The 26247-nt window shown below is 36.4% G+C and overlaps 1 protein-coding gene across 1 annotated transcript in view; it reads left to right on the top strand.

Annotated features, from left to right (window-relative positions):
* LOC134527732 (putative nuclease HARBI1) overlaps positions 1-25732 on the top strand; it is a 33963-nt gene extending 8231 nt beyond the window's left edge. Inside the window, 5 exon segments of the mRNA XM_063360655.1 lie at positions 5797-5957; positions 18023-18055; positions 18348-18525; positions 19747-20209; positions 20212-25732. Coding sequence (XP_063216725.1) covers positions 5797-5957; positions 18023-18055; positions 18348-18525; positions 19747-20209; positions 20212-20387 — 1011 coding nt within the window. The 3' untranslated portion in view covers positions 20388-25732.
* Positions 25733-26247: the final 515 nt, after the last annotated feature.

Here is a 26247-nt window from a genome sequence, read left to right as displayed (position 1 = left end):
GGGGAGGCAGACTAGTGACATACTTAAGAAGGCAGGAAGCTATCTCCTGGCATCCTCTGGCAGCTTGCCCCTCGTTCCTCATGTACATGTTCCCTGCTTTGGTTTTACACTCATGAATATCCAGGTTATTCGTCCACAATGTTGCATGTAATAAGTCTTTGAATTTGTTACATTTGGGGTAGGCATCATCTTTTGAAGGTCAAAACAAATACAAATTGTGTGATTGTCATTTTCTTGGCTGTATTTATTTTTTTAATCCTTACTCCTTAGCGGCTTCTGCTTTTCGCAGGTGCAATTTTTTTCAATTTCCGCAGTTTTTTTTCTTGACTTGTACTTTGCTCGATCTTAACCTGCAACCTGCCATAGGTCACACAGGTGTCAGTTCGGGGCCTGTGGAAACTTAATTTAAACTCAGTGTGGAAAATTTTTCTGTAAAAACTTTCCTTCTCTGGCTCATTGTGCGTTACTTCTTCACAGAATAATGTTTTGTAAAAATCATACATTTTAGATAAATTTAAGTATGGGTTCAGATACCTCATGTTTGAAGACTTTTCGTGACTGTAATGGCTGTGATACCGTGGGAAGTTCCTGATGTGCTCCCTGACTATTTCAACCCTTGAGTTCGGAATTTTGTTAACGGGCTCTTTTCTACCTCTTTGATCCCGTAAAGGCACTCCAGTTTCTGTTTGTTGTTTTTTAAGCATGACATTTCTTACCCTTTTATTGGATACATCTAATGTTTTAAGAAAAAATTATTTGCAACCTCTGTATCCACCTAGGTTAAATACACATGAAACACCCTTTTTATTTACAGCTGTTTCTTTGCCCCTTTTGACTGGCTCCAGCTCAATTGCTCAGTTTAAAAATGTGCTTTGCAGTTACCAATTTTCAAGTTTCTAAGGCAAGGCACTGGACACTGTAGGTGACTCACTGGACATTGTAGGCAAGGCATCAGTTACTGAAGGTAAGGCATCAGATGTGGTAGGTAAAACATGTAGTGGTGCTATCAGCTGAACTTGTGGAGCAGAATCTGTTGAGGAAGTTGCAGACGTGGCACCAATACCAGGTTGTGTGGTCTCGAAATTGTTTGCATGTTTCCAAAACTCGAAGAGAGATGTGTCTCTTATATCTCCATTCCAAACATCTCCAGCAGTGATTAATAGGTTTAGCTTTTCCTCACCTAAAAATGTATCCAATTTGTGAGAGATGCCAGTGGTGTCACATGGAAATTGCACAGATGTTGGACTCATTTCTCCTGGTAGAGTGGAGGATTTTGCAACAATTTTGGTTGCATCAACTGCTGATGGATCCCATGGGTGTAATCCACATTGCGAAATGCATTTTGAAGATGTTCAGGACGAACTGAATCAGTGATTGCTGTGTCCAGTATTTTCGCGAAATCCTTCTTTTTGAAAGTTGTGTCTTTACCATCGGAAACTTGCTGCAATCTCCATTCATGTACTGCCTTTTTTCATCCATTCTTGAGTTGTCTGAAGACCCCAACATCCATTGGCTGAAGCATGTGGGTGGCATTGGGTAACAAAGCAACAAGTATAATCCCATTTTAATCACAGAATTTACTTGTCTGCAATGTTAAGTGCGATGCATGCCCATCAACAAACAGAAGCACAGGAAGAAGAATGTTCATCTCAACCAGTCAAGGATGGAAGATATTTGCCAAAAACTCATAAAATACCTCCCCTGTCATCCATCCTGTTGGGGATTTTCCTATGCCCCACTGTGCTGTCATGGATACAACAATGTCTTGAGGTAGACACTCATATTTAAAGCAAACCAGCGGGGGACATAATCTCCCAGCAGCATTACCTGTTACCAGCACTTTCAGGCACTCCTTTTCGTCCGAGTTCACCTTCTGGTACACACTTTTGTCACCTCTACATGCAAGAACTTTGCTGCATTTCGGGTTAAGAAACACAACAGTCTCGTCTGTATTGAAGATCCTCTCTGGGTTGGACAGAACTGCATCTAACTCATTGTCCTTCAAATATTTGCTTACCTCTTCAAACCAAGATGCCACTCTTTCTTATGTAACTGCTGCACGGCTGGTAGTCAAATTCTGAGGTGTCCTTAAAGTAAGCGTAGGGTTTCTCCGTAGAAATGACTAGCCATTTTCGCCCTGGACGACCATTTTTAAATGGAAATTCCCTGTTCACTTCTTTTGTCAAATGCTGAACACTATTCTGCAAACCTTCTATTGTAATATGAAAACCGGTCTTCCCTACCATAACTGCCTATTCAACCAACATACTTTCTTGTTCTTTTGTAAGGCAAGAATTTGGACCCATTTTCCTACCAGCTGGAGTTTTTCCTTTCACTTTATCCGAAAGCGTGTTTTTTGGTACACTATTCCTCTCAGCTGCTTTCTTTATGCTCAAGCCAGCATTAAGATCAGCAATAGCTGCTGTCATAGCAGATTCTTCATAAGGAAGAATTTTTCATTTCAACATTTTTGCTGAAAAATAAAGACATATTTTTTTATTGCATATTTTGATGAAATAAAATTAAGTAAAAGTTAATTTTATACTAAGCAATTTATTATTTGTTTGCATGAAATCCTTCAGACCAATACCTATTAGAAATGAAACTTTGGCCCAACATTCACACTTAAATATTAGCTGTATTTTAATATTTAATTTCACTAAATTGTCAGGCCAAAAATATATTTTCGTTCCCCCTAATATTTGGTTATCTTTTATTTATTGCAAATTTCAAAGAGAGAATGCAAGAACGAAAATGGGAATTTCTTTCTTCCAGTTGTTGTAGTCATTAATTGCAAGTTCCAGAAGTCGTCATGTAGTGAACCAAAGCTCGTCGTGGGTGACGACTACTGGACCTGATGCTTGTATTACATTTTTGCTTGGATTAGACAATGTGTAGTCTTTAAATACATTTAACTTTGTCATATTAAGTTATAGTTAATAATACTTAATATTCACCAGTGCTCGTCACTTCGACGAACACTGGTAAATCTTCATAACCGGCGACCCAGTCGTCGTCACCCACAGTATAACAAACCTTGAATGACAATTTTTATAAAACGACACTTTAAACCTTTCATTAACATGTTCTTAGAATGCCAAACTCACAAAATTGTAATAAAACATTAAGTAAATGATATACATGATTTTAAATACACTTACCTCCTTTCCTAAATGCATTAAGTAATTTGTCTTGCAGCACAGAAACTACACATTCGCTGGAATATTTCCTGCCTAAATGTATAAAGATAGGTGTGTTCCGAAATTGATTGGGTGCGTTCATGACAACAACGTCTGAAGAAATTGTCATAGAGTTAAGGCAGTAGAATATCAATTATATTTCTTAATATCGATATAAATAAATAAAAGTGACGAGCACTGGGGCAGTGACGAGAACTGGTGCATTTACCTTAGATATTATCAAAACATTTATAACAGCAGTTGTGGTTGTACGGTTTGATTTCTTTTTTCCTGTGAATTTTTTCTTTTCTATCAACCTATGACTGACCAGAATTCCTTAGGTTTTTTCTTTGTACATATGTCCAATTGAGAACTCTCCTTACATGTTTTTTTTCCTGGATGAGGCTCTGGAGGAATGGCGTTGGCAGGAAAGTCCTCCACTGTTCCACGTTCTTCTTCACTTATTTCTGGGAAAAAAAACACACTATTTTTAGTCCCAAAAGAACAGATTAGACACAGCATACATAGGTTCACCTATCAAATCAAGTGTAAAAATATAACAATGGGTAGGTACATTGATGAAGCAAGAATAAGTATGTACTGTTATTTGGCGATCTTCTTCAAATAAAAGCCATGCGGACCTTATTAAATATGGATTGGTAAAACAACAAATGTTACTTCCCACATTGCATTACACCACAGTTATATTAATAGAAAAGTTTCATTGAATTTGTTTAGGTTGGTTAGTATTCAAATAAAATTACCTGACAATGTTTCGTTGGTCGATTCACTGTCTTCTCCAGGGTTGTAATCCTTATCAGTATCTGAATCAACATCGCCAAACAAAGGTGGTGGATCTATAAAAACAAATAAGTACTAGGTCTAGTAAACAGAAGTTAGTATAACCTCAACACTTTACATTGCAGTACCTATTATTGTTATTCATTTATTTTTGTATTTCATTATACCAATTTAAAATTCTAAAAGGAAAGAGAATAATAATGTTAACGAACCTTTAAGTATTCACTTTTAGGTAACGAATACGAAAGGCTTGCACTGTCATCCATTAGGTCCATGTAATTTTTGATACTGTGCAAGTAAACAGACAAAACCAGTTAGATGTAAAGCGACCCACATGACACATAGACCCCTAGCGCTCCAAGAAATAACATTTTTCTAGTTGGTGTAGGGTCTCTCTGCTAGGTATCAGCATATGTCAAAAAATTCACTTGAGTCTCTTTATTGCTCGAAAGATTGGTATTTTAATTACCTTATTCCATACTTAACTCAATATGTTCAAAAGGTCACTTGTTTTCTTTATGATCTCTGAACATAAAGAAAGGTTTTTCTTCACAAACACCAAGATACTCGATAACTTTTTGGTTTGAAGTACCCTGATCGCAAACTATAGCACGTATTTTCAAACCTGTATCTGTTAATGATTCTAACACTAAATCAATTAAAATAATAAATAATGAATCAAAATATTTGACTGTCTCAGAAGACAAATAATAAGAAAATGGCATTTTCCATGAATACAGAAGGCCTCTTAACATGAACACCAGAGACTGTGAAGTGAGTAATTCGCTATGCCCTAATTCCCCAAGATCTTTCTCATTGTTTTTTATGTTATACGTGAGCCACTTTTTGATGGCCATTTCGTCGAACATCAGTACATGCTCTTTTTTGTGCGGTGACATGGAATTCACTTTAGTTCTCAATTTTTCTGTCACCTCGTGAGTGATGCCAGGTACAAGATTCATGACATTGATCCACTTTCGTCCAGTTTTTTCATTTGGAAGTTTAAACCCTTTTTTTTTTATCCATTATCGATAGAGTGAAGGTGACCTGTAGAAAGTTAACATTGAAAATTTTTTTGTATTGTTTTCAAGGAACTAGTTTTTTGTGCTTTATTTGCATTTTTAATAAAGTAAATGGGGACCGAGAAACGTGTTCATTTAGCCGAAGAAGTAAGTCACATAAAGATAATTTTTTTGATTTCTTTTTTACAAATTGCAGTTGGCACCATTTGCTTCTAAGCAGCAATGCTTTCTTTCGAAGCTTGGCCTTAAGTTGTATTTTCATAGGCGTATCATCAGTGTTTGGCAGTGTGGTAGGCTCATTATTCTTATCAGTAGCCATGCTGCTATTTCCGTGTCGCTGAAAGATTAACGACTGAAAGGACATACTCCTGGAAACGTCTAATGCCGCCCAGTTGCGTGGACTGATGGTAATGAAGCTGTTCTGCGGGGCGACCACACGGTTCCCTGTTGAGGTTAAGCCCCACACATCCCTGAATACGTGCAAGGGCGTCATATGGTGTCCTGACCTCGTTGATGTACCTGAGAGTGCGCTCATGCAAGAACTGCAATCCCAGTATGTTGTCCATGTGCGGCGTGTACATAAGAAAGTTAATGGCATCCAGACTCCTACCGCAATGCTGATTGTTACATTTGGTATCCGTGATCTCCCTGCTACATTAAAGGTTGGTTATTTGAATGTCCGAGTTAAGCTGTTTATTCCCTCTCCACTTCGCTGCTACAACTACCAACAATACGGTCACTCTTCTGCTAACTGCAAGAAACCTGCCGTATGCCTGAAGTGCTCTGATCCACAGCATTCTCCTGACTCACCTCAATGCACGCAACCGCTGCGGTGTGCCAACTGCCATCTGGGACACCCGGTGTGGTCCAAGGAGTGCCCTGTCTTCCAAGAAGAACAGGGCATCCAGAAGTTGCGTGTTGAAGACAAGATCTCCTTCGGTGAAGCTAGGAGAAGGTATCAGTCACTTCAACCTAAGCCATCCGTGCCTTATAGCAAGGTTGTGGCCTCCCGCCCACCTATGAGAGACGCGGGTACACAGACTGCTGACGTGGTGACCCAGACTGATGCTCCTCTGCCTCCACCTACCCTTCAGCGCGCTCCGACGACTCAAACCGTGTCAGTTAGCACACAGTGTGGTCCCACTCCCAAACAGCTAATGCCACATGCTAAGGCATGTTCTGATAAAGTCATCCATACACCTGTAGGGAAGTCTCACAATTCATCTTCCTCCACCCCTTCCCGTACCTGTGCAGGCAAACGGGAGGCGACTCGGCGCTCGCCATCCCGCCCCTCCTGTCGCTGACTCTGACGCGACGATGGTTACGGATGACAGCACCCTTGAGGATTACGACAACGATCAGAGCGTATACAACCCAGTGTTGCACAGACATAGGGGAAAAGTGAAAGGAAAATAAATTACCGACCACCTCCCCCTCTTACTTGATGTCTTCTCCAGTGGAATTGCAGGGGGTACTTCTGCAATCTAACTGAACTGCAACTGCTCTTAAACTCGCGCGCTCCCGTGCTCCCGTGCTTACTTGCTAGCAAGAGACCCACTTCTGTCTCACTGATTCCCCCTCTATAAGGGGGCACACGTTATATCGCATGGACCACGTGCAGGTGGGCCACGCGTGTGTATTATTTCCCGGGACTCCATCTTTCACGAGGCTATTACCCTCCATTCGACTCTCCAAGCGGTGGCAGTTCGCTGCTACCTTGGAATTTTCATAACAGTATGCTGCTTATATGTACCTCCCGCTCACATCTTCCATCGTTTGGATCTCGAGGGTCTTCTCTCACTGTTACCACCACCATTTGTTGTCGTTGGCGATTTTAACGCCCACAATGAACTGTGGGGCTCCTCACGTAGAGACATTTGAGGCCAAATGATCGAGAGGATCCTCACCAGTACCAACCTGGTCCTGTTAAACACTGGTTCTGCCACTCACTTTACCTCCCACACTGGCTCTTTTTTCTGCATAGATCTTTCTTTCTGTAGCCCTGCACTCATCACCCATTTTGAGTAGTTGGTCCACGATGACCTCTGTGGTAGTGATCACTACCCGATCCTTTTGGATACCTCGATGAGGCGGCCCCCACAGCTTCCGTCTCGATGGGTGATTAAGAGGGCAGGTTGGGGAAAATTTCGGGACAACCTCCACGTACCCACCACCTTCCACCCTGACGTAGACATTGCTGTGAAGCTGTTTACTACCATGTTGGTGTCAGCAGGAGAGGCGTCCATTCCTACATCTTCGCCTACAGGTCGGCGTCGCACACCCTGGTGGAACGACCAGTGTCGTGATGCCATTCATGCCCGGCGACTTGCACTCCGACGGTTTACGGCTCGACCAACACAACACCTGGAAGTATTACGCATCTGTAGGGCCTGAGCCCGACGTACCATCCGAGAGAGCCGTCGAAACTCCTGGCAGGAATATATCTCGCAGCTTGCTGTGTATTCCTCCAGCCAACAAATATGGGCCACTATTGGGAAGTTGTATGGACGCAATTGTAACACCCATGTTCCCTATCTCCGAATCAATGGTACCCTAGTACAGGATGAAATGGACGCCGCTAATCAGCTCGGCCATGCTTTTGCCGCAGTTTCGAGTAGCGCACGGTACACCCCTGCATTTCAAATGCTTAAAGCTCTTCGCCAGGGTACTGTGGTTAACTTTGGTCCCTCCCGAGGAGAAGATTACAACCTACCATTCACACTTAACCGAACTGGAGAAGTCATTGTCACACTTCAAGCAGTCATCGTCCGGCCCAGACGGCGTACACTACGCGATGTTAAGTAATCTCTCAGGGGAAGGGAAAACTTCTCTCTTAGGACTATATAACCGCATCTGGTTTTCTGGGACTTTCCCCTCCAACTGGGGTAAATCACTTTTGGTGCCCATTTTAAAACCAGGGAAAGATAAAGGCGAGGCGTCTAACTAACGCTCCATTTCCCTTACCAGTTGCATCTGCAAGACCATGGAGAGGATGGTTAACTCCCGCCTCGTTTACTACCTTGAGTCATGGCGGCTCCTCTCACCGCTTCAGCGTAACCAATCCTCTGTTGACCATCTTGTCGCCTTGTATTCTGTCTTCAAACAAATTTCTGTCGGTGATTCAGTTAGCATAGATGAGAGTATGATTCCATATTTTGTACGTCACAGTGCTAAATAATTTATTCGAGGAAAGCCTATTAGATTTGGCTTCAAGCTGTGGGTAGCTGCTGATCCCTCTGGCTATATTTTCCACGTTGAACCATACTGCGGTACATCTACTCGATTTCCGACCACAGGTTATGGGCAAGGTAACAAATGTTGTCATGGGTCTTGTAGATCATTTGAAATTCAAAAAGGGAATCAGGCTGTACTTTGACAATTTTTTCACCTCTATTGAGCTTCTAAGAAAACTCAAATCTAATGGCATTGGGACTATAGGGACACTGAGAGAGAATAGGTGCGCAGCTGTAATATAGCTACCAGACAAGAAAGCATTCCGAAAAAACAAACGAGAACACATGGCAGTGTCATCATGTAATGACCTCCGTGCAGTAAGGTGGAATGACAATAATGCTGTAACTGTTCTTACAAACTGTGACGAAGTTGAGCTTACGAAAAAGTCATCCCGCTATTCTCGCGCTGAAAAGAAAACTGTAAATGTTGAAGTTCCAGGACCAATTGCCAAATATAATGCCAACATGGGTGGTGTGGACCTTTGTGATCAATTTGTTTCTACATACCGATGTGGTATCAGATCAAAAAAGTGGTGGTGGCCATTCTTTGCATGGACTGTAGATGTATGTTGTGTCCAGGGCTGGTTGCTATACCGAAGACTAGGCTACGACTTGTCATTACTGGAATTTCGTCATCAGTGTGCAACTAACCTCTTGAAAACACATGGCAAACCTGCAGTTTCTCCACGAGTTCGTCCATCTTTGGCATTCTCATCAGTTCTTGAATAAATCTGCACCGACCGTATTGATCATATTATCACAAAAGGTTTTTCGAAATACAGGCGCTGCAAGGTTTGCACTAACAGGACAAGCTATGTGTGCAAGGAATGTGATGCTCCACTTCACCCTAATGAGTGTTTCAAAGCATTCCATACAATGTAAATTTCAGAACAATCAAGCTGAAAAAACTTTGCACAAATTCTGTTCATTATATGAAAATGTTGTACATACATGTTTTGATAGTTCAAGTAATTATTCAGTCATAAATATATATAAATCAATAAAAATTTTGTAAAAATTATTTACTATTTTGGAATTTAAATATGTAGTAAAACATACATTTTATATTGTAATGATAAACTTTATCCATTTTCGACTATGTTACAGTACATTGGCAACTTAAGTTGCCATGTCAAAAAACAGGTAAAAAAATAAATAATTGCAAACCAACTTTAAGTGTTCCTCGTGGTTAGATCTACATGTGTAAGGTTTTTCATACAAAAACATAATGATCAGCTAATAGCATTACCCATTCAAGCGAAAACAGCTAATGTGGTGGAAAAAATTGTTCTTCCACCTCTTTGTAATGTCTATTGTGAATGCTTTCATCTTGTTCAAGGAGACACGAAGAGCAGACAACAAAAAGCGCTGTCATCTTGCAACATTCATGCAAGAGTTGGGAGAGTAATTGGTCAAAAAAGGTGGAGCAGAAAATGAAAATGAAGATGTGGGCAGTGCTTCGAACACAAACAGGCTTACAGGAAGGCACTTCCCTGACAAAATTCCTCCTACAGAAAAAAAAATATCAGCCGACACGGATTTGTAAAGTCTGTTCAGAAAAAGGAAAATTATGTGAAATAAAAAAATACATGTCTTTTTGAAAGCGTGAAATTCAGAGGGCACGCAAAGAGATGTTGGATCATTGCATGTGTTTTATTATCATCATTTACGAAGTGTGTTTGGCTGTAAACAATATTTATAACCCTCCAAGCAGTAATTGATTTTTTTATTAATAGTATCAGAGTTTGAGATTTTTATTCCACTATATAAATAGGTGTTTTTTACAGTGTAGAAAATTACATGTAAAATAATTTTTTTGGTGTGAGTGTGATACACTCAAATTACCTAGTGTTCGTTACCCTACAAGTAGTAACTGATAAGGTTTTATATTGAGAACAAAATGGTTCTAGAGTATATTATAGTTATGTAAATATATTTTTACAGTGTACAGATTTATGATACATGTAAAATAATTTTTTTTGAAATTATTATACTTGATCTAAACAGTGTTTGCAATTCGCTAGGCAATTATTTTATTTTAATTTTAGAAAGTATCAATTCTAAAGCATTTGATATCTAATAATATAATTTTCTTACAGTGTAAAAAAAAGGTCAAATGTAAAATATTTATGTAAGATTTAATTTTTTACAATAAAATAACTGTTTATTCATATTTATAAGAAAAATATGTAAATACATTGATATAAATAATTTATTTTATTCTTACATAATGTCTGAGTTTTCTATAATACATAAAAAAGCACTTCTTCAAAATAAAAAAAATATTCTACTATCAAAATACAAGATAAATTCCTTTTTTTTTTTTTCCATGAAGTATATGGTCTCAAAGATTTGATAGCTGTAAAGATATTTCAATTCTTTGTCAAAATAAAATTTTAGAATTTTAATGAAAATAAAAAGAAATTGCTGGGATGTCAGGTCAAAACAATAACATGATAGCTGGGCTTGAAAGTGTTAACATTTTTGATCTTGGACCAAAGCACCTGCTTTAAAATTGTGTACAGTAGTGCTTATCAGTAAGCAGAGAAGATATATAGAACTGTTTTGATAAACGGCCCACGTAAAAATTCTTCTTGCTTATGTGATGACCACTAAAATCTTTCTAGAATATAAGGGTATTTTACTGAGAACGACAACACGGAGAAACGATGCAATAGCCATCCAGGACATTACTTTATAACATGTTGTGAAGATTAATGTTCGTATTTTACCGGTAGAGCATAACATCGCAACTTAAAATTTGATATGTTCCTTGCAATGGCCTCAGGATGTGGAGTTTACGGCATCATGAGACTGAAGCCAATTCGATTGTGTACGTGTATTTGTTTGACGTCATGATTTGAGTTTCGAAACGTTATAAGATTTATATAAGTTATAGTGTGTCAGGTGGAAATTTAAACAAAATAATAATAATATTGAAATGTAAAAATAGTAATTCCGAATGGGATGTAGTTAGTTGCCTTTAGTTTTAGAATCGTTTTCATTTTATGTTATGCGTATTGACTTAGAACCTTGAAAAAAAATGACGAATACGAATAGGTTCTAATTGCAGAAATAACCAATTTATAAAATATTCTAACCCCAAGAAAGCAAAATATAATCAATAACTCTGAATAAGTCTCCTACTCCCGTCCTCAAACGAATCTACAGTATATTAGTATATTTTTTTCGCTACAGTGTAGTTTGTGGTGTGTCATTTCTTGTTACTGTCGCGACTTTATGTTATTTCACATATCAGTAGTCTAAGGCAATGCTAGTGCTACTAAAACCCCACTGCAAAACATCCTCACCATTGCCATCAAACTTAACAAGTAGTCGATGTGTTAATTGCCATTCCGATCGTTTATTATTAGACCACGTGGTTAGTTTTGTGTGTGTGTGCAGGAACACATTCATGTGACGATTTAAGTATCTTCAAATAACTAAGTATATTTCGGTGAAGCGTAAAATATCCATTTTTTATTACTTTGTAAATCTGCAAAAATATTGTTGAAGTTCGTACATTTAGCACACAATAAACAAGTTCTGTCGAGAACGAGTACACATTTAGAATGACACGTTTCATCGAACAAGCCAAGGATAATTTTGGTGATGACACGTTTCATCGAACAAGCCAAGGATAATTTTGGAGCTGGGATGATGATTCAGGGCCACAATTTTTTTGCGTAAAGAGTTTCACTCCAGTTTCTTTCAACGACTGATGCGTGTACATGTCGTATGCGTCTTATGGTTCTGCCTGCAAATTACAGACGTGTATTGTCGAAGTAGCTATTGGCATAAGCATACAACAGAAGTCACTTCAATAATACGCTGTTAATTACTATGAAGCAAACCTGCAGAAGTGCTGGTGAAACCCCCATTGTTGCAGTACGCCTCTCTGTTGACGTACTTGGTGAACAATTATCAACACCAAAGTCAAAAACATTTTTGTCTGCAGTGTTAGAGTATCTTACTAATACCTGGCTTCTCAAGACACGACTCGGTAATTTGTCCAAATTACCCTGTGCTTCTCCATCGGATTTATCAGAATCTTCGTCGCTGTCAGCGCCAGGTCCTTCGTCAGGTGGAGAAACAGTTACACTCTCAGGAATTTCCCCATCATCTTCTGAGCTGCCAAAATTTCATGAAGAAGCAGTCCTTGACCATCTCTTCCTCTGACGAACCTGCAAACATTGATGTGTACACAATTTGTATTACATCAATGATGATGAAAATAATATATTATAATATTTTATAACTTTGCACAAGTTCTTGGAATAATAAAAATCAATTTGAAAGTAAAAAAAACCCTTATAAACGTTGAACTTACAGAATAACTAATATTGTAACATTGAAATGAATATAAACCTCTTACTTTCCAGTGGCAACTTTAGTTGCCACAAATATTTGAGAAGCTGCAACAGTGATTGAATATATAAAAACTGCCAGTTTAAGCGCACCTAACAAAAATGTATACTTTTCTGTTTATTTGAGTAATATGTAAAGTAAAATTATAAACAAGATAAAAAAACAAACTTACTTTGAAGGTGACCATGCCATGATGATGATATCCAAGCATGCGCAGTCTCACAAGAACCTCACTGCACCACAGACTGTGAAGAACTGAGCTCCACCAAAGAGATAGTCTTCAGGCAGAAGTTTCAATGTGTGGCTAAGCCAAGGAGAAATAAATTCTAATCCATAGTTAGCAAAGCACACAGCTGGTATTGGTATAGCAAATAAATTTGCCACTGAGGTTTAATGGGTTAAATTGACTAATGTATTGATGTATGAAATTACCTTAACTGCTTCTCTCGTGTTCTCTTCCATGATGACGGATCTCGCTGGCACTTCCTTGAGTGGCGTTTGTCAGTTTCCTTAATGTGATCAGACATTATAGGCATGCTTTAAAATATTTATGCACTTCAATTAAGTCTTATTTCCAACAATATTTTCAAATTAACTGTCTCGCATGCAACATAAACGAATGCACATCAGCCATATTGAATACAAACTAACATGTGACTCGTTTCGGCTTTGTGATTGGCTGGAATGGACTTCACAAGGACTTGGCCGCCTTTGTAAATAAACACATTGGGATATGGCCGATTTTGAAACTAACCTCATTTTCCCCAATACTTTTAGCACACGATTGACCGGTTCTGCAACTGACATGTATCGTAGGTTTATAGCCCTGAAGACAATGATTCCATCCATGTATATATCTTTAAATGTTGAAACAAATGGTCTTCGCCATGTTTGAAACTAGGCGTCTCATATATTTATATATACACACACACACATATATACACATATATGTATATATATACATATATATACACACACACATATATATATATAACCTGACTCCCTGACAAATCATTTTCTCTGTAAATTGAAAGCACAATGAATTCAGTTTTGTTTCTTAATGCCATTTCCTTTGAAAATAATACTGCCAAAAATTATTTATATTTTCTTAAACGGCTACTAAAAACTGCATAGCCACAATTTGTTATCTTTGTGTTAACTTAAATCAGAATTATTTATTTCAATTATGTTTAAACTATTTAGTATTTTTTTTTTAAAACACATCATTTTAGATTTAATTCATTTTGATTAGTCGAGCTTAAGCTAGGTATTTCAAGTTGAATATAATTGAGCCATTCATGATATTTAGAGATTGGATGAATTTTTGACGTGTCGTCTAATAAATCGATGAACGCTGGCTGCACGCACGAAAAATTGTCCCACTACGGATGTGTCCTGTTTACGCATGCGTGGCATCTCTCTGGTATGTTGTGGACGGTACAGAGAACTCGGCCGGCACGTTGCGGCGTACTCGAGGTTATTGTTGTGCACCACGCCACAGGAGTACATTCGCAAGGAAATGGCATTCTTACAAGTACGTATTATTTTAATTACTAGTGTAAATCAATATTTTTAAACAGTGTTGTATGAGTATTGTTTTAGCTGTGTAACTAAATATTTATTGCTGGTATGATAATTTTCACGTTTTAGTTTGACATTGGTAATTATTTGTCATGAGTTATTATTTGATCAACTAAATCACACACCGTATTATAGTTAATGAGTCCATGAGTGTGTAAATATTTCGAGTCCAACTGAGAATATGCTAGTTAAAAGAAATTCAAAAAAATTTTGTGCGTGGAATATTATCTATACTAATATTATAAAGCTGAAGAGTTTGTTTGTTTGTTTGAATGCGCTAATCTCAGGAACCACTGGTCCAATTTGAAAAATTATTTCAGTGTTGGATAGTACATTTATCGACGAAGGCTATAGGCTATATTATATTATCAATAACATTATGGATCCTTACTAAAAGTCCAATTTAGAATCAAATGTGTTGTAGGGGGTTAGATACAACATGCAGTACACGTACGAAGTGTGTGTTGACAATGCCGCAGGTGCTAGAAGTTTATTTCCTATTGCCTATTAACATTGTTGCCACGCACTAGATTCCTTATCATTCTTAATTTTCCCATACAAGTAAAAAACACCCGTATGATATTAACAACGAAGCAATCAGTACCCTCATAAGAGTTCAATTGGTATTTAAATACTTTTTATCACTTTAAATCACAAACTTAAACTATTGTTTTTTTCCTCTCTCTGTGTTTAATTTTTTTTCTTTTACTAGAATTATTTTTAGTATTTTTAATTAATTTTCATTTTTCGGACCTTCAGTAATTTTCCTCTCCCGTTACAATTCTGACAAGGACTTGTGTGTGTGTATGTATATATATATATATAAAAATAAGCGAAATACCACTCACGGACTCACTCATCACGAGATCTCTAAAACTATACACCCGATTGACTTGAAATTTAGCATAGTTACTCGTTTTGTGATGTAGACGCTCACTAAGAACGGATTCTGCAGAAATCCGATCCCAAGGGGAGTTTTGGGGCCGTAATATATCAAAATTTCCAGTTTTTGGTAGGAAATCACCATGGCAATGGCTGTGGCTTTGTTGATGCTTCATTCTTCTCTATGGCAACAACTATTTCATTGTTAGTGCAGTTCTCATCACCGTTGAAATTTTGCGGGTACTTTAAATATCAAAAATTGTCCTTTTTTTTCAAGTATATATATTTTACAGACTTGAAACTTCACAGTAATGTTCCTTATGTACCGCAGGATGACATTTTCCAAAAATTAGATCCCATGGGTGGTTAAAACCAGGCAACAGTGGGTACTTTGTCTGCATGAGAGCAGGATTTTGCATTGTTCATGCCTTCTGCGTCTCCATGGCAACGGGCATCGCGCGGCAGTGGCGTACCCACAAGGAGGGGCATGTATAATGAGCGGTGCAAGAGTGATCTGCCTGTAGACTGCCGTAGCGAAGTACTGGTACATCAGTTGTACGTTGCGTGCACGAGTCGGGAAACCATCGATGCTATTCATTTTCTCTCCGGTACATTATACAGCATTGTAATAAATTTTCACAGAATTTTTTTTTAATTTACCATTACTGTAAATGGGAGATGTGGCTTAATTTTTTTCCATTAGTATAGCCGTGCGAAGCCGGGTCGGGCAGCTGGTTAATTTATAACATCTGAAACAATTGTTTACAATATGGCCTCGTGACTGTGCGGTTAGCAACGCTGACTACCAATCGATTGATTGATGGATGAAATCCCAGCGGCTGAAATTTTTTTTTGTACTTTTAAAAATAAATGCGGCACGCACGACACTTCTAAAGTAATAAATATATTTGAATTAATGAATACAAATAAAAGTAAATTTATTAATTAAATTGTAGATATCATTTCACTCCTTCTTTGTATCCATACAAAATAGTGATAATTCAATAAAAATGATTCAATTTTATTCATAAAAGTATGTAGAGGTAGATTTTATTTTACAAAAGATAGAAAAAATTTAAAAAAATTTCTTCCTCAATGAATATAATATTTTTAATGCCTAAATGGTTTTGTTGCAAAAACCTATTACGGCTCAGTCTCAGGCCGAATATGATATTTAATTTTCTTCTGGATAAATCATTTCATCAATGTTTTTTTATGACGTCACGTTAAACTATCGTCCGTAAACCGACTTTACAGACAACCAATTTATTTTTTTCTTGAACTGCAACTTGACACGAGATTATTAGTTGTTTGTATTTCCATTTTGTTGTTTCAAATTTGTTGTGCTGGAAGTACCAATGGTCCAGTGCTGCCGGTGTTAACTAGTCCAGTTTAGTCTTTGAATCACTTATTACAGTACTTAAGTTTGAAATAATGTAAAATTGTCATTAGGGTACTTATGAATATTTTCTAGCATACATGAGAATAATTAGTACTTCAAACGTTTCGTAAATAGTTTTTTCACTATATTGTGTTCATGAGTATTGAATCTTAATATTAATAACATCAATATAATCACAAATGAATTTTATTTGTTTTGATAAAGGTTCATTCATGATACTGGCCCAGGTTAACACGAGGGTGTGTGCAGTTCTAAGCATTTCAGAGATTGTGTTCACTTGAGAAACATAACATAGATTTAACAGTTATAGCAGTAAACATTGAAATTCTTCAGCAACACATCATATATAATCCTGCAAGAATATATAAAAAAAAAGTATACAGTATGCCTATAATATTATTATATTTACAGTGGTAATGCAATCCTCAGAAATACACTAAATTGACAAGAAAAAGCTTCACAAATATTGCATAAATTATGTATAACATTTCAGCAGTTTATTTTAGCTAACGATTTTGAACTACGTCTTTTGTAAGATTTTGTCCCTGTTAAAAATATTTTAGCAACTACACCCTTTCATCTGGATTTTACTGCACTTTAAGAATCCTGGCTACTGTACAAGTATACTAATTTCCTATAAAATTACCTCTCATAAATTAAAATATACATCTTTAATGCAATAATTTTCTGTTACTGATTTAACATCACTAAACATATACGGTATGCAGAAAAAAGTAGGTAATGAAGTTTCATTCACTCGCGGTCTCGAGATCAAGACCTGGGGCAGTCCTAGTGGTTTCAGTGGCTCTAAAGGAAATCTCCGGCGGGCGCCAGGTTAGTTTGAGGATTAACCGAGATGACCATGGGTTTTTGCCCCTGCGTGTTCCACTAGGATCGACGGCTGTTTATGATGGGAGGGAGTCCCTACTTCTAATAAGCACTGGCCCTAAACAGTATAGAGGACTGTTTCCTAATTGTTCAGGAGATGTTTGCGAAATAAAGAAACTGTATTTAGGTGCTGGTTTTTTAATTTCGCATCTCACATAGTGTGGATGGAGGTACAAGTTACACAATTACACTGGACAAAAAAAACACTTTGGCACTACATACACTCGCACTGATAATTAATTACGTATTACATGGATGTTACGTTGCAGCACTTGCAAACAAGGTCCCTACATTGATTTGTGGGTCGACGAAGAGTTTGGGTGGATTAACGGCCACTCCCGTGATAAGCTGTAGATAGATTCGTGCCCGGGCTCACCTGTGTGAGTTGCGAGACCACGAAGATAATATTAAATGGCAAAGTCTTTAAGATTGCAGCCGGCAGGCGTATGCTCGACGAATTGAAGTTCTGTTCGTGGGAGTCGGCCCGGATCGTAAGATGACTGCGTCGCAAACCTTTGTTTCGCGACGAGCAAAAATTAAAGTGGCCGGGATAAGCCCTGCACCGGAAAAGGGTACGGGGGCACGCGGGGAGAGAAAGGAGGAAAAAGGTTTTAGTGAATTATAATAGTTACCAGAATGACGAATCAGAAGCACAAAAAGTTGAAGTCTCCCCGTGGGATCACACGTCCGCCCCGGCCCGTGAGTAAAACTCTAATGCCGCTTTGTGCCGGCTTGGGAGGGGAGGAAGCGTCATGACGTAAATATTTGATCTTTTATTTTTGAATATCATCTTATTACCATTGTTACAGAGTTGTTAGGGGCAAAGTTTGACTGCTGTGAAGTGTTTTACTTACTGATCTGTTCTCATGAGCATTAATGCAGACCTACAACTTATGCTGTAATTTTATACTAGGCATTCAGAATATTGCCTAATAATTCACATAGGCCTATGCAGTTCTTACACGGATGTATAAAATAATGTAATTTGTAGGTTTGCTGGGAACAAGTCCTCCCTCAGAGATGTCGCCAGCAGGTTTGGAGTCGGAGAGTCAACAATACACAGAAATTGTGACAGAGTAATGGATTTTTTGGTCCATATAGCTCCTACAGTAATCAAGTTTTCAAGAACTCAAGAGGAGAAAGTCAAAGCTGCTGAAGATTTCCTAGAGGTATGCTAACCCAGATGTACATATATAAATGCACAATAGGCATATTTTGGCGGTTTACAGTGGTGTTTTTGAACATGTTTCTGGGAACCAAGGCAAGAGGGTGCTTAATGAGTTTGTTCACCACACATTACCCCAAATGTAATTTCCTGTTGTATTTAATCTGGAAGCAAAACAGATGGCACTTGGGCACAAGACGGGTGAATACAGTTGTCTGGAAAGAATATGGCATAATATTTTGTGATAAGTTTTAAAATATTCTTATAATAAGTGTGTATCTGTTTGTTGAAGCTATTTCGTACACTATACTGCATTTTCATAAAGTATTAATGCAAATATCCTTTGCAAATTCTGATCAACAACTTCTGAACGATTCAGTCTCCAAAATATGCCTATTGTTATGGTTGGAATGTGTAAAGCATATGTAGCAACATGACTGTATCACAGCGTAATTGCCCTATATTAGGATGATTTTCACTCTCCATGGGCAATATTTTCATTATTGTACAGATTGTTCATAAATGGTTATGTATTAAAAATGGGGCACCTATGAATGTGTTCACCCCTCAATTTAAAAAATGAATTAGGTGATTACATTAATGCAAGGAACCTTTTGAAATACATAGTTATGATTACGAGGAAAAAGATTTTGGAAATAATCTTTAATATATATGTGTGTGTGTTTGAAATTTTCCCTATATCAAATACAGTTCTAACTTGGGTAAAACAAACACTGATGAAACCCTGAATGTAAAATCAAACAATTTCTTTAAATGTAGTTTTATTAATGAATAATTGCATTTTAATAATACATTTGATTGAACTATCATTAATGACTTCACTGTTGCGATGTAAAGCCCACTTACCTGTATCGGTTTGAAAAGGTTGACTGGAAATCTGAAGGCAAGCGTATTTTGCTATCATATGAAAAGAAAAATGTAGAGCATATCAGCTTATTTGTAAAATATGCTTGCTGAATTAATTTTTGCAATATATTTGTAGTATTAAAAAAAGTATTACAGAAGTGTTTCACTATAATGTAATGTTCTTAAAATATGATGAAACATTATTGTTAAACTTTTATAAATAATTATTTGATAAAACATTGAAATTTCAATGTTGTATTCATAAAATGTTAAAAAAATATATCCTCGCTGCTTGGGTTGTGATGAGATGCTGAAAGTTTTGTTGACATGAAGTGGATTGAGCAATTATGTTGTGTAGGTTTCAGGTTTCCCTGGAGTGTTGGGGTGCATAGATGGCACTTTTATCCCTATAAGAACACCAGCAAAAAAAATAAAATCAACTTATGTGAACAGGCATGACCTTCCATCTATAACATTGCAAGGAATATGCAGTGCTAAGAAAGAATTTGTAGAGGTGTTTGTTGGACCCCCAAGCAAGGTGCATGACAGCAGGGTTTTTCAACTCTCCTTTGTCTCCAGTGAGCTCCCATCACTTTGTGAGAGTGAGTGGCATCTGTTAGGTGATGCAGCATATCCTCTGCGTGAATGGCTGGTTACGCCGTATAGAGATTATGGTAACCTGACTGAAGCTGAGAAGGTATTTAACAGAACCCATTCAGGTTGCCGCGTAACCATAAAAAATACATTTGGAATTCTGAAGCAGAGGTTTTGCCAGTTGATGAGTGTGGATGTTTGGACTGTAGACAGGGCAACAAAGCTTGTACTGTCCTGCACAATTTGTGCATTCGAGGGAATGACCTATGGAATGAAAGTGATACAGAAACTGTTGAGCATGATAATGTGTTCTTAGAGGATGTAAAGGGAGAAGCACAACTGAAAACAGCAGGCGAAGTGAAACGGAATAGAATAAGAGACAGTTTTCAGAACCTTGGAGAGTAATTTGTTTTTTGTGATACATCAGCTACTCTAATATATGTCAATAATGTTGTTTTGTACCCTTTTTATTTTGTCCTTTTCCTTCCTGATTGAAACACCATAAGTTCTCTGTTCATTTGAGCATACTTTAGTAGTATCATTTTGTATAGTATAGAGAAATAAGGAAGTGTAAGGCTATTGAAACTTGAAAATTTTATGTTTTCATTTTTGCATGTAATGATGTTTGTTTTGCAGTTGTTACTAGTGACTGCAATACACTTAGAAAAAAATGTTCACTTGCATATTCATCCCGTAACCGCGTGTTCAAATTATCATTCTGAGACTACGGTGAAGCTTTCCCAGTCCCTGCAATTAAAACCTTACTGACACTAAATAAATAACACTGGTGTTAAATGTTATATGTTATTTGCTTAAAGATATAAAAAATGATTAGAACAATTTTTTTATTAAAAAACCAAGTGGGGGTACATCACCATAATGTGCACAAATTAACTTTGACATGCCATTAGGGGAATAATATGCAAGATAAATCATTATCATAATACAGTATCACATTCACTAGTAACTACTGCAAAACTACAATGATTGCCTGAAAAAATAAAGTTATTAATTTTTCAAGATCCAAGTGCCTTACACTGCTAATAAATTTAAAGTACCTAATTAGGACATCATGACATATTTTTAATCTGTGCTGCTTTAAAATTGTATATAATGTAAAGAAGTGAGCAACTTTATTCAGTCATTGCATTATGTAACAAATAATGTTTTTTTCTACATTTGCTTTATTAAATATTTGCTATAGTCTGAATGGATTATGGAAATGCAACTAAGGCCAGTTTAACTTAAATCAACATGCACAGGACATACATTTTAAAATGCAAGGGAATGTGTAGGAATAATGTAAAAAAGAAAATTTTTTCTTATACCAGTTTTACACTTTAGCATATAATTTTGTGAATTAAACACACTGTTTTCTCATTTGTGATTTCTTGTATTATTTATGGTATTATATTATTATGAATGGTTATGCTTACATACTGTACATTATCACAAAAATCTGAAGGAAATATGTACATTATTAGTGTTAATTTATTTACCATAGTTGTATCTCAAGTACAATACACTAAAACTAAAGTGTAATAGGGAAATAGTAATAAATGACTGCTAAAAAAAATATTCTTAAAACAGGCCTAAACTTTATACAGTAGTAAAAAATACTGAAGGTAATGAATCAACTAACAGTAACAGTATTAATAAAATTAAGAAGATATTCCACAAAATCTACAGCCCACTGACGAAACTTGTAAAAAAAAAAAGTAAACAAACAATTATGGTACAAACTGGAAACACAAGCTTAGCCGCAATTATTTTTTGAATAGCTCTCTTAATAGATTAAGTTTTTCTTGGTGCCTCCGCTCTCTTGCTGCCTCTTTTAAGTTGTGAAGTTCAAGTAAAATTTGTTTGATGTCATTTGTTTTTTTGGAGACTTTCTCTTTTTTTGGGATGAGAAATGGTGATTGTGTGGATGATGTAGATGGTGATGAAATGCTGTGATATGTCTGTGTGGATGGAGGGGAGGGTGTGCTTTTCTGATTAATTACAAGTCGGTCAACGCCCTTTAGCACTTCTGGCTCTAACGAATCATCGAGTGCTGCTATGGCCCTAATTTCAGGTTCGAAAGCAACAATTTGGCGGCTACTTCCAGAAGTTGAGTTTTTCTTTATTGATGTCTTTTTTCGCCTCATGATAATTTTATACCTGTTTTCACATTGGGTTTCAGTTCTTTTTAAACCTAGTATATTGTGAATATCTTCTGATATTTGTTGCCTCATGTTTTTTTTGGTGCAAAATCTTTTCATGGGACCCACCTTATCTAAGTAGGTTGCATACTTGTCCAAAAGTAATTTAGGTTCGCTATCACTCCAATCTCCATCTGAAACAAATATCACAAAACAATTGAAACCTGTGTAATGGATAACATTTGATAGTGACGTGTTTCCAGTATACTATTTTAAGCCATATTATCAAATTCACTAGAGACTAATACCGGACAGCTCCAAGAAATTTGTGTGAAAACCTTGCGTTGTTGTCACGTCAGTCCGATAGATGGCAAACGGTATGCCCAGTATGAACAATGTATCTGTTAAATACATATGGTACCAACATTATGGCAACAAAAATAACTTTCTTTTCTCTTGGAAAAACCTTTTTTTAATCATAGTACAGATTTATGAGAGATATAAACCTCCAGTTCTTAAATTTTTTAAAAATTAAATTAATAATGTTTGACACTATATATATAAAATATGTTTTTAGTTACACCTCTTGCCGCTAGGTTATTTTTCACACTCTCTCCTCTAGGTTATTTTTCACACACTCGCCTGTGTTGTTAGTATAGAGCTGTCCGGTATTAGTCTCTAGTGTATTTGATATTATGCTGCTATTAAACTGTATAAAAATATAAGAACACCAGTTTTAAGTTTTTACATTAATTTTATAATTTGGGCCTGCATTTGGCATTATTTCTGTCTGTTAATTAACCCATTTCAAAGGCCTATAATATCTGTACCCCTGGACCTCTTAACAATCTTCTTTGTAATTCCCACTGTATTTCAACTTTATTGCCCTGACACAAGCCACAATTGTTTACTTGGCTTTTATTTTAAAAAGTAAATTTGACAATCAGATCATGCAGGTTAGATAAGTGCCGTAGCACCTAAGCTGAAATATCTCTAATAACTTGGCAGAAAGTTTTGTTTTTTGAAGGAACCAATAAAATACCAACAAAGAAACTTGTTTTTTTTTTTTTTTCATGAAAACTAATTTATGCCATTTTTCAGCTTTATGGTGACATAAACTGTACATAATCTACACTGTTTTCAATAACTGTAGTAGGAATTAAATGTCTACCTTGTGCCAATCATATGCTTTAATTTTGTAAACTTAAATTTATTTGCCCTGTAACACTGAAAGTGGGCCAACATTGCACCAGGGACACTTTTCCATTAGAATTGCATACATTTACCAAATTGGTGCAAAGAAGAACAGCTCTACTTTATATTATTACATAAAATGTAGGGGAGAGTGTTGTACCTATGGACAATTTTCAGAAAAAACATTTTTTCTACAAGTGTTTTTACAATACTTTAATTCTGATTACAGTACAATATTTGTTGGTTTTCATAGGTTAAAACATTATTTTCCCCAAAACTTATCTCTTAAAATTTTATTTTTTTCTAAGACAATCAAAAAAAGGTGCAATGTGTCCAAAGGTACATTATATACATGTACCTTTGGACATTTGTATTGTACCTTTGGACATAGCATTTTCAATTAGTATTCCCTAAATAAAAACTTTAAATGAATAACCTAATTTTACTTAAAGTAATCTAATGGTATTAACAGGTAAGTTAAGTTAAAAAAGTAAGGAATCTTTACAAAGATCACATGTTAGGCAATTAGTAGGTCAAAATATTAAACAATATCTTACTAACTTAATGTACATTAAGTGAACTAAAATCAACACTGAATGACAAGAGTGAAATTTGTCTTTCAGAACCTCCAACTGCAATAGGTTGGGGGAGTTTTTTTCTCTATATCACTTATTAGTTTTCTCTACTCTCTTTAGATATTTCACTTGATATTCTGAATTGTTAACGACATTACTTATTTCAGCCACAATAAAAAATCTTTTTCTTTCCCATTAATCTAACTAAGACAGTCTCCTGCTTTCACTGTGTTCTCTTCTAATGACCTTTCTTCTTTAATTTCTTCTTCTCTTACTGTGTCTTGCAGTAGACTTTTGAATGTTTCATTCTCTGAATCTGTATCTTGTTCAGTTACGCCGAAGTCATCTTCCGAACTTGAATAAGCCAATTTTCTTTTCACTTTTTTTTTATGGGTATGACTTCTGCCTTCTTTTCTTGTTGTTTGTTTGTTTTATTCTTGTTCTTTGTTTTGGATTTTTCTTCTTCAACTGCCAGTTTTTCTGGCGTGTCTGTCATGATCACAGATTTTCCTTTTTTCCATCCACCTGTTTTCTTGCGTGGCAAAGCCTTAGGAAATGGTCTGATCACATATGGAGATATTCTGGATTGTCCAGCTTCCACAACTTGATTGCCATTAGCTGCTCTTGAAGTTCCCACTGTTGAAGGTCCTGGCTGCACAGCAGAACTTGCATCTTCAGTGATTTCATATGGTCTATCCGTAACATTAGGGGGTAAATACTCTTCATCGCCAAAAATATTTTCATTCAGTGAGTGTATCCCAGTAACTTCAAAGGTTAGACTGTTTCTTCAGGCATTGCATTACTATTAACACTTAATTTTAATTTACATTGTTGCAAATAACTCTTAAGATAATCTGAATGTTATGAAAAAAATTGTGTTTTGCTTTATTGTACCTACCTTATTTTCATGCCATAATTTGATATTTTGGCTGCAAAAATAATAAAAACTTATGGGTTTACTGCTACAAAATTTAGGTATTAGTACTAAGTGGCAATAATTAAAATTAACACAGCGATTCTTCAATATCCATTTTTACATTATTTGTTTTTATATTTTTTTTTAATCCATGTAAAATCACTATATATGGCCTTAGGTTGTATGTTATTTTTAAAGAACAAACACTTGATAGGCTATATAAAATGATTTGTTATGTTTTAAGCTAAATGCCTCTTATTAATTTTATTACAGCCTAATTAATATTTATGCTGAGTTGTTGTACCTCTGGACACTGTCCTGAGGTACAACATCAGCAATGTCCAGAGGTACAAAACATGCACTAATTAAATAAAATGGCATCTTAACCAAGATTGAGGTTAGAAAACAGCTAAATTCATTGTATTGCTGAAAAGAGCACTTTTCAGATATTGTAATGGTATCTAGTTATAAGTATTAGTAAGAAAAATAAATTTACCAAAAATAAACAAAGACTGACTAAAAAACTTACTTTTAATGGTGTAAAACAAAGTTCTTCAAATAGCAGCAGGTTTCATTGTCTTATAAAAGTTTCCCTCCAACTAAAAGGTTGTCAATAGTACTACTACACATGAGTAGGGAGAAAAAGTTAAAATTCCCTCTCATTTAGGCTAAAATGAAATTGTCCAGAGGTACAACTGTCCAAAGGTACAACACTCTCCCCTACATTACGAATAAAAAAATTGCAAAATGCAACAATGTTATTACTCATTAGATGGAACATGAAAGATCTGGAACAACAACAATTCCACGGGCAGATATTTGCTTTGGTTTTCTTATAACTTCTAAAATATCGTCCATATCATACCAGAGTTCATCTTTTCTTTCAGGCCACTTCCATTTGTTTTTAGACTTGCACATTGCTCTCACTTCCATTTGTTTTTAGACTTGCACATTGCTCTCACTTCAGCGCCATTTGTGCCAACGCGCGTCACCACTTCTGGATACATTATATTCATATAACTTAACACAACATAGTCGTAAACAGTCATGTTTTCAATGCTGGTTGAAATATGCTGGCTTCCAACAGATGAATCGCTGCATACATCGTTCTCATGATTTAAAAGAACACAACTCTCTTAAGAATCACTGTCAGCACTGGAAACAACTTCTTCTGTCTGTATTTTTTTCCTCTTCTGTCGTTGCTGAGTTGTTGGTTGGGAATTCTTTTGACGGGCTAGCTGAACTTCTTCATACGACACACTTTTCCCCGCTTCAACAGGCAACTTTTTCTTTCTTGGGATACGGGCAATACCATCTGTAGAATTTTCACCACCCCTAGAATTTGTAGCAGCATGTCTTTTCTCTTCCAGGTAATCAACAAAGCACTGACTAATATTAGGTGACACTTCAGCATATGACTTCGCCTCAGGAATTAGAGC

Source organism: Bacillus rossius, chromosome 1, assembly GCF_032445375.1.
Source record: "Bacillus rossius redtenbacheri isolate Brsri chromosome 1, Brsri_v3, whole genome shotgun sequence".
NCBI lineage: Eukaryota > Metazoa > Arthropoda > Insecta > Phasmatodea > Bacillidae > Bacillus > Bacillus rossius.
Note: the sequence above shows the minus strand (reverse complement) of the source record. Positions and strands in the feature narration are given on the sequence as shown.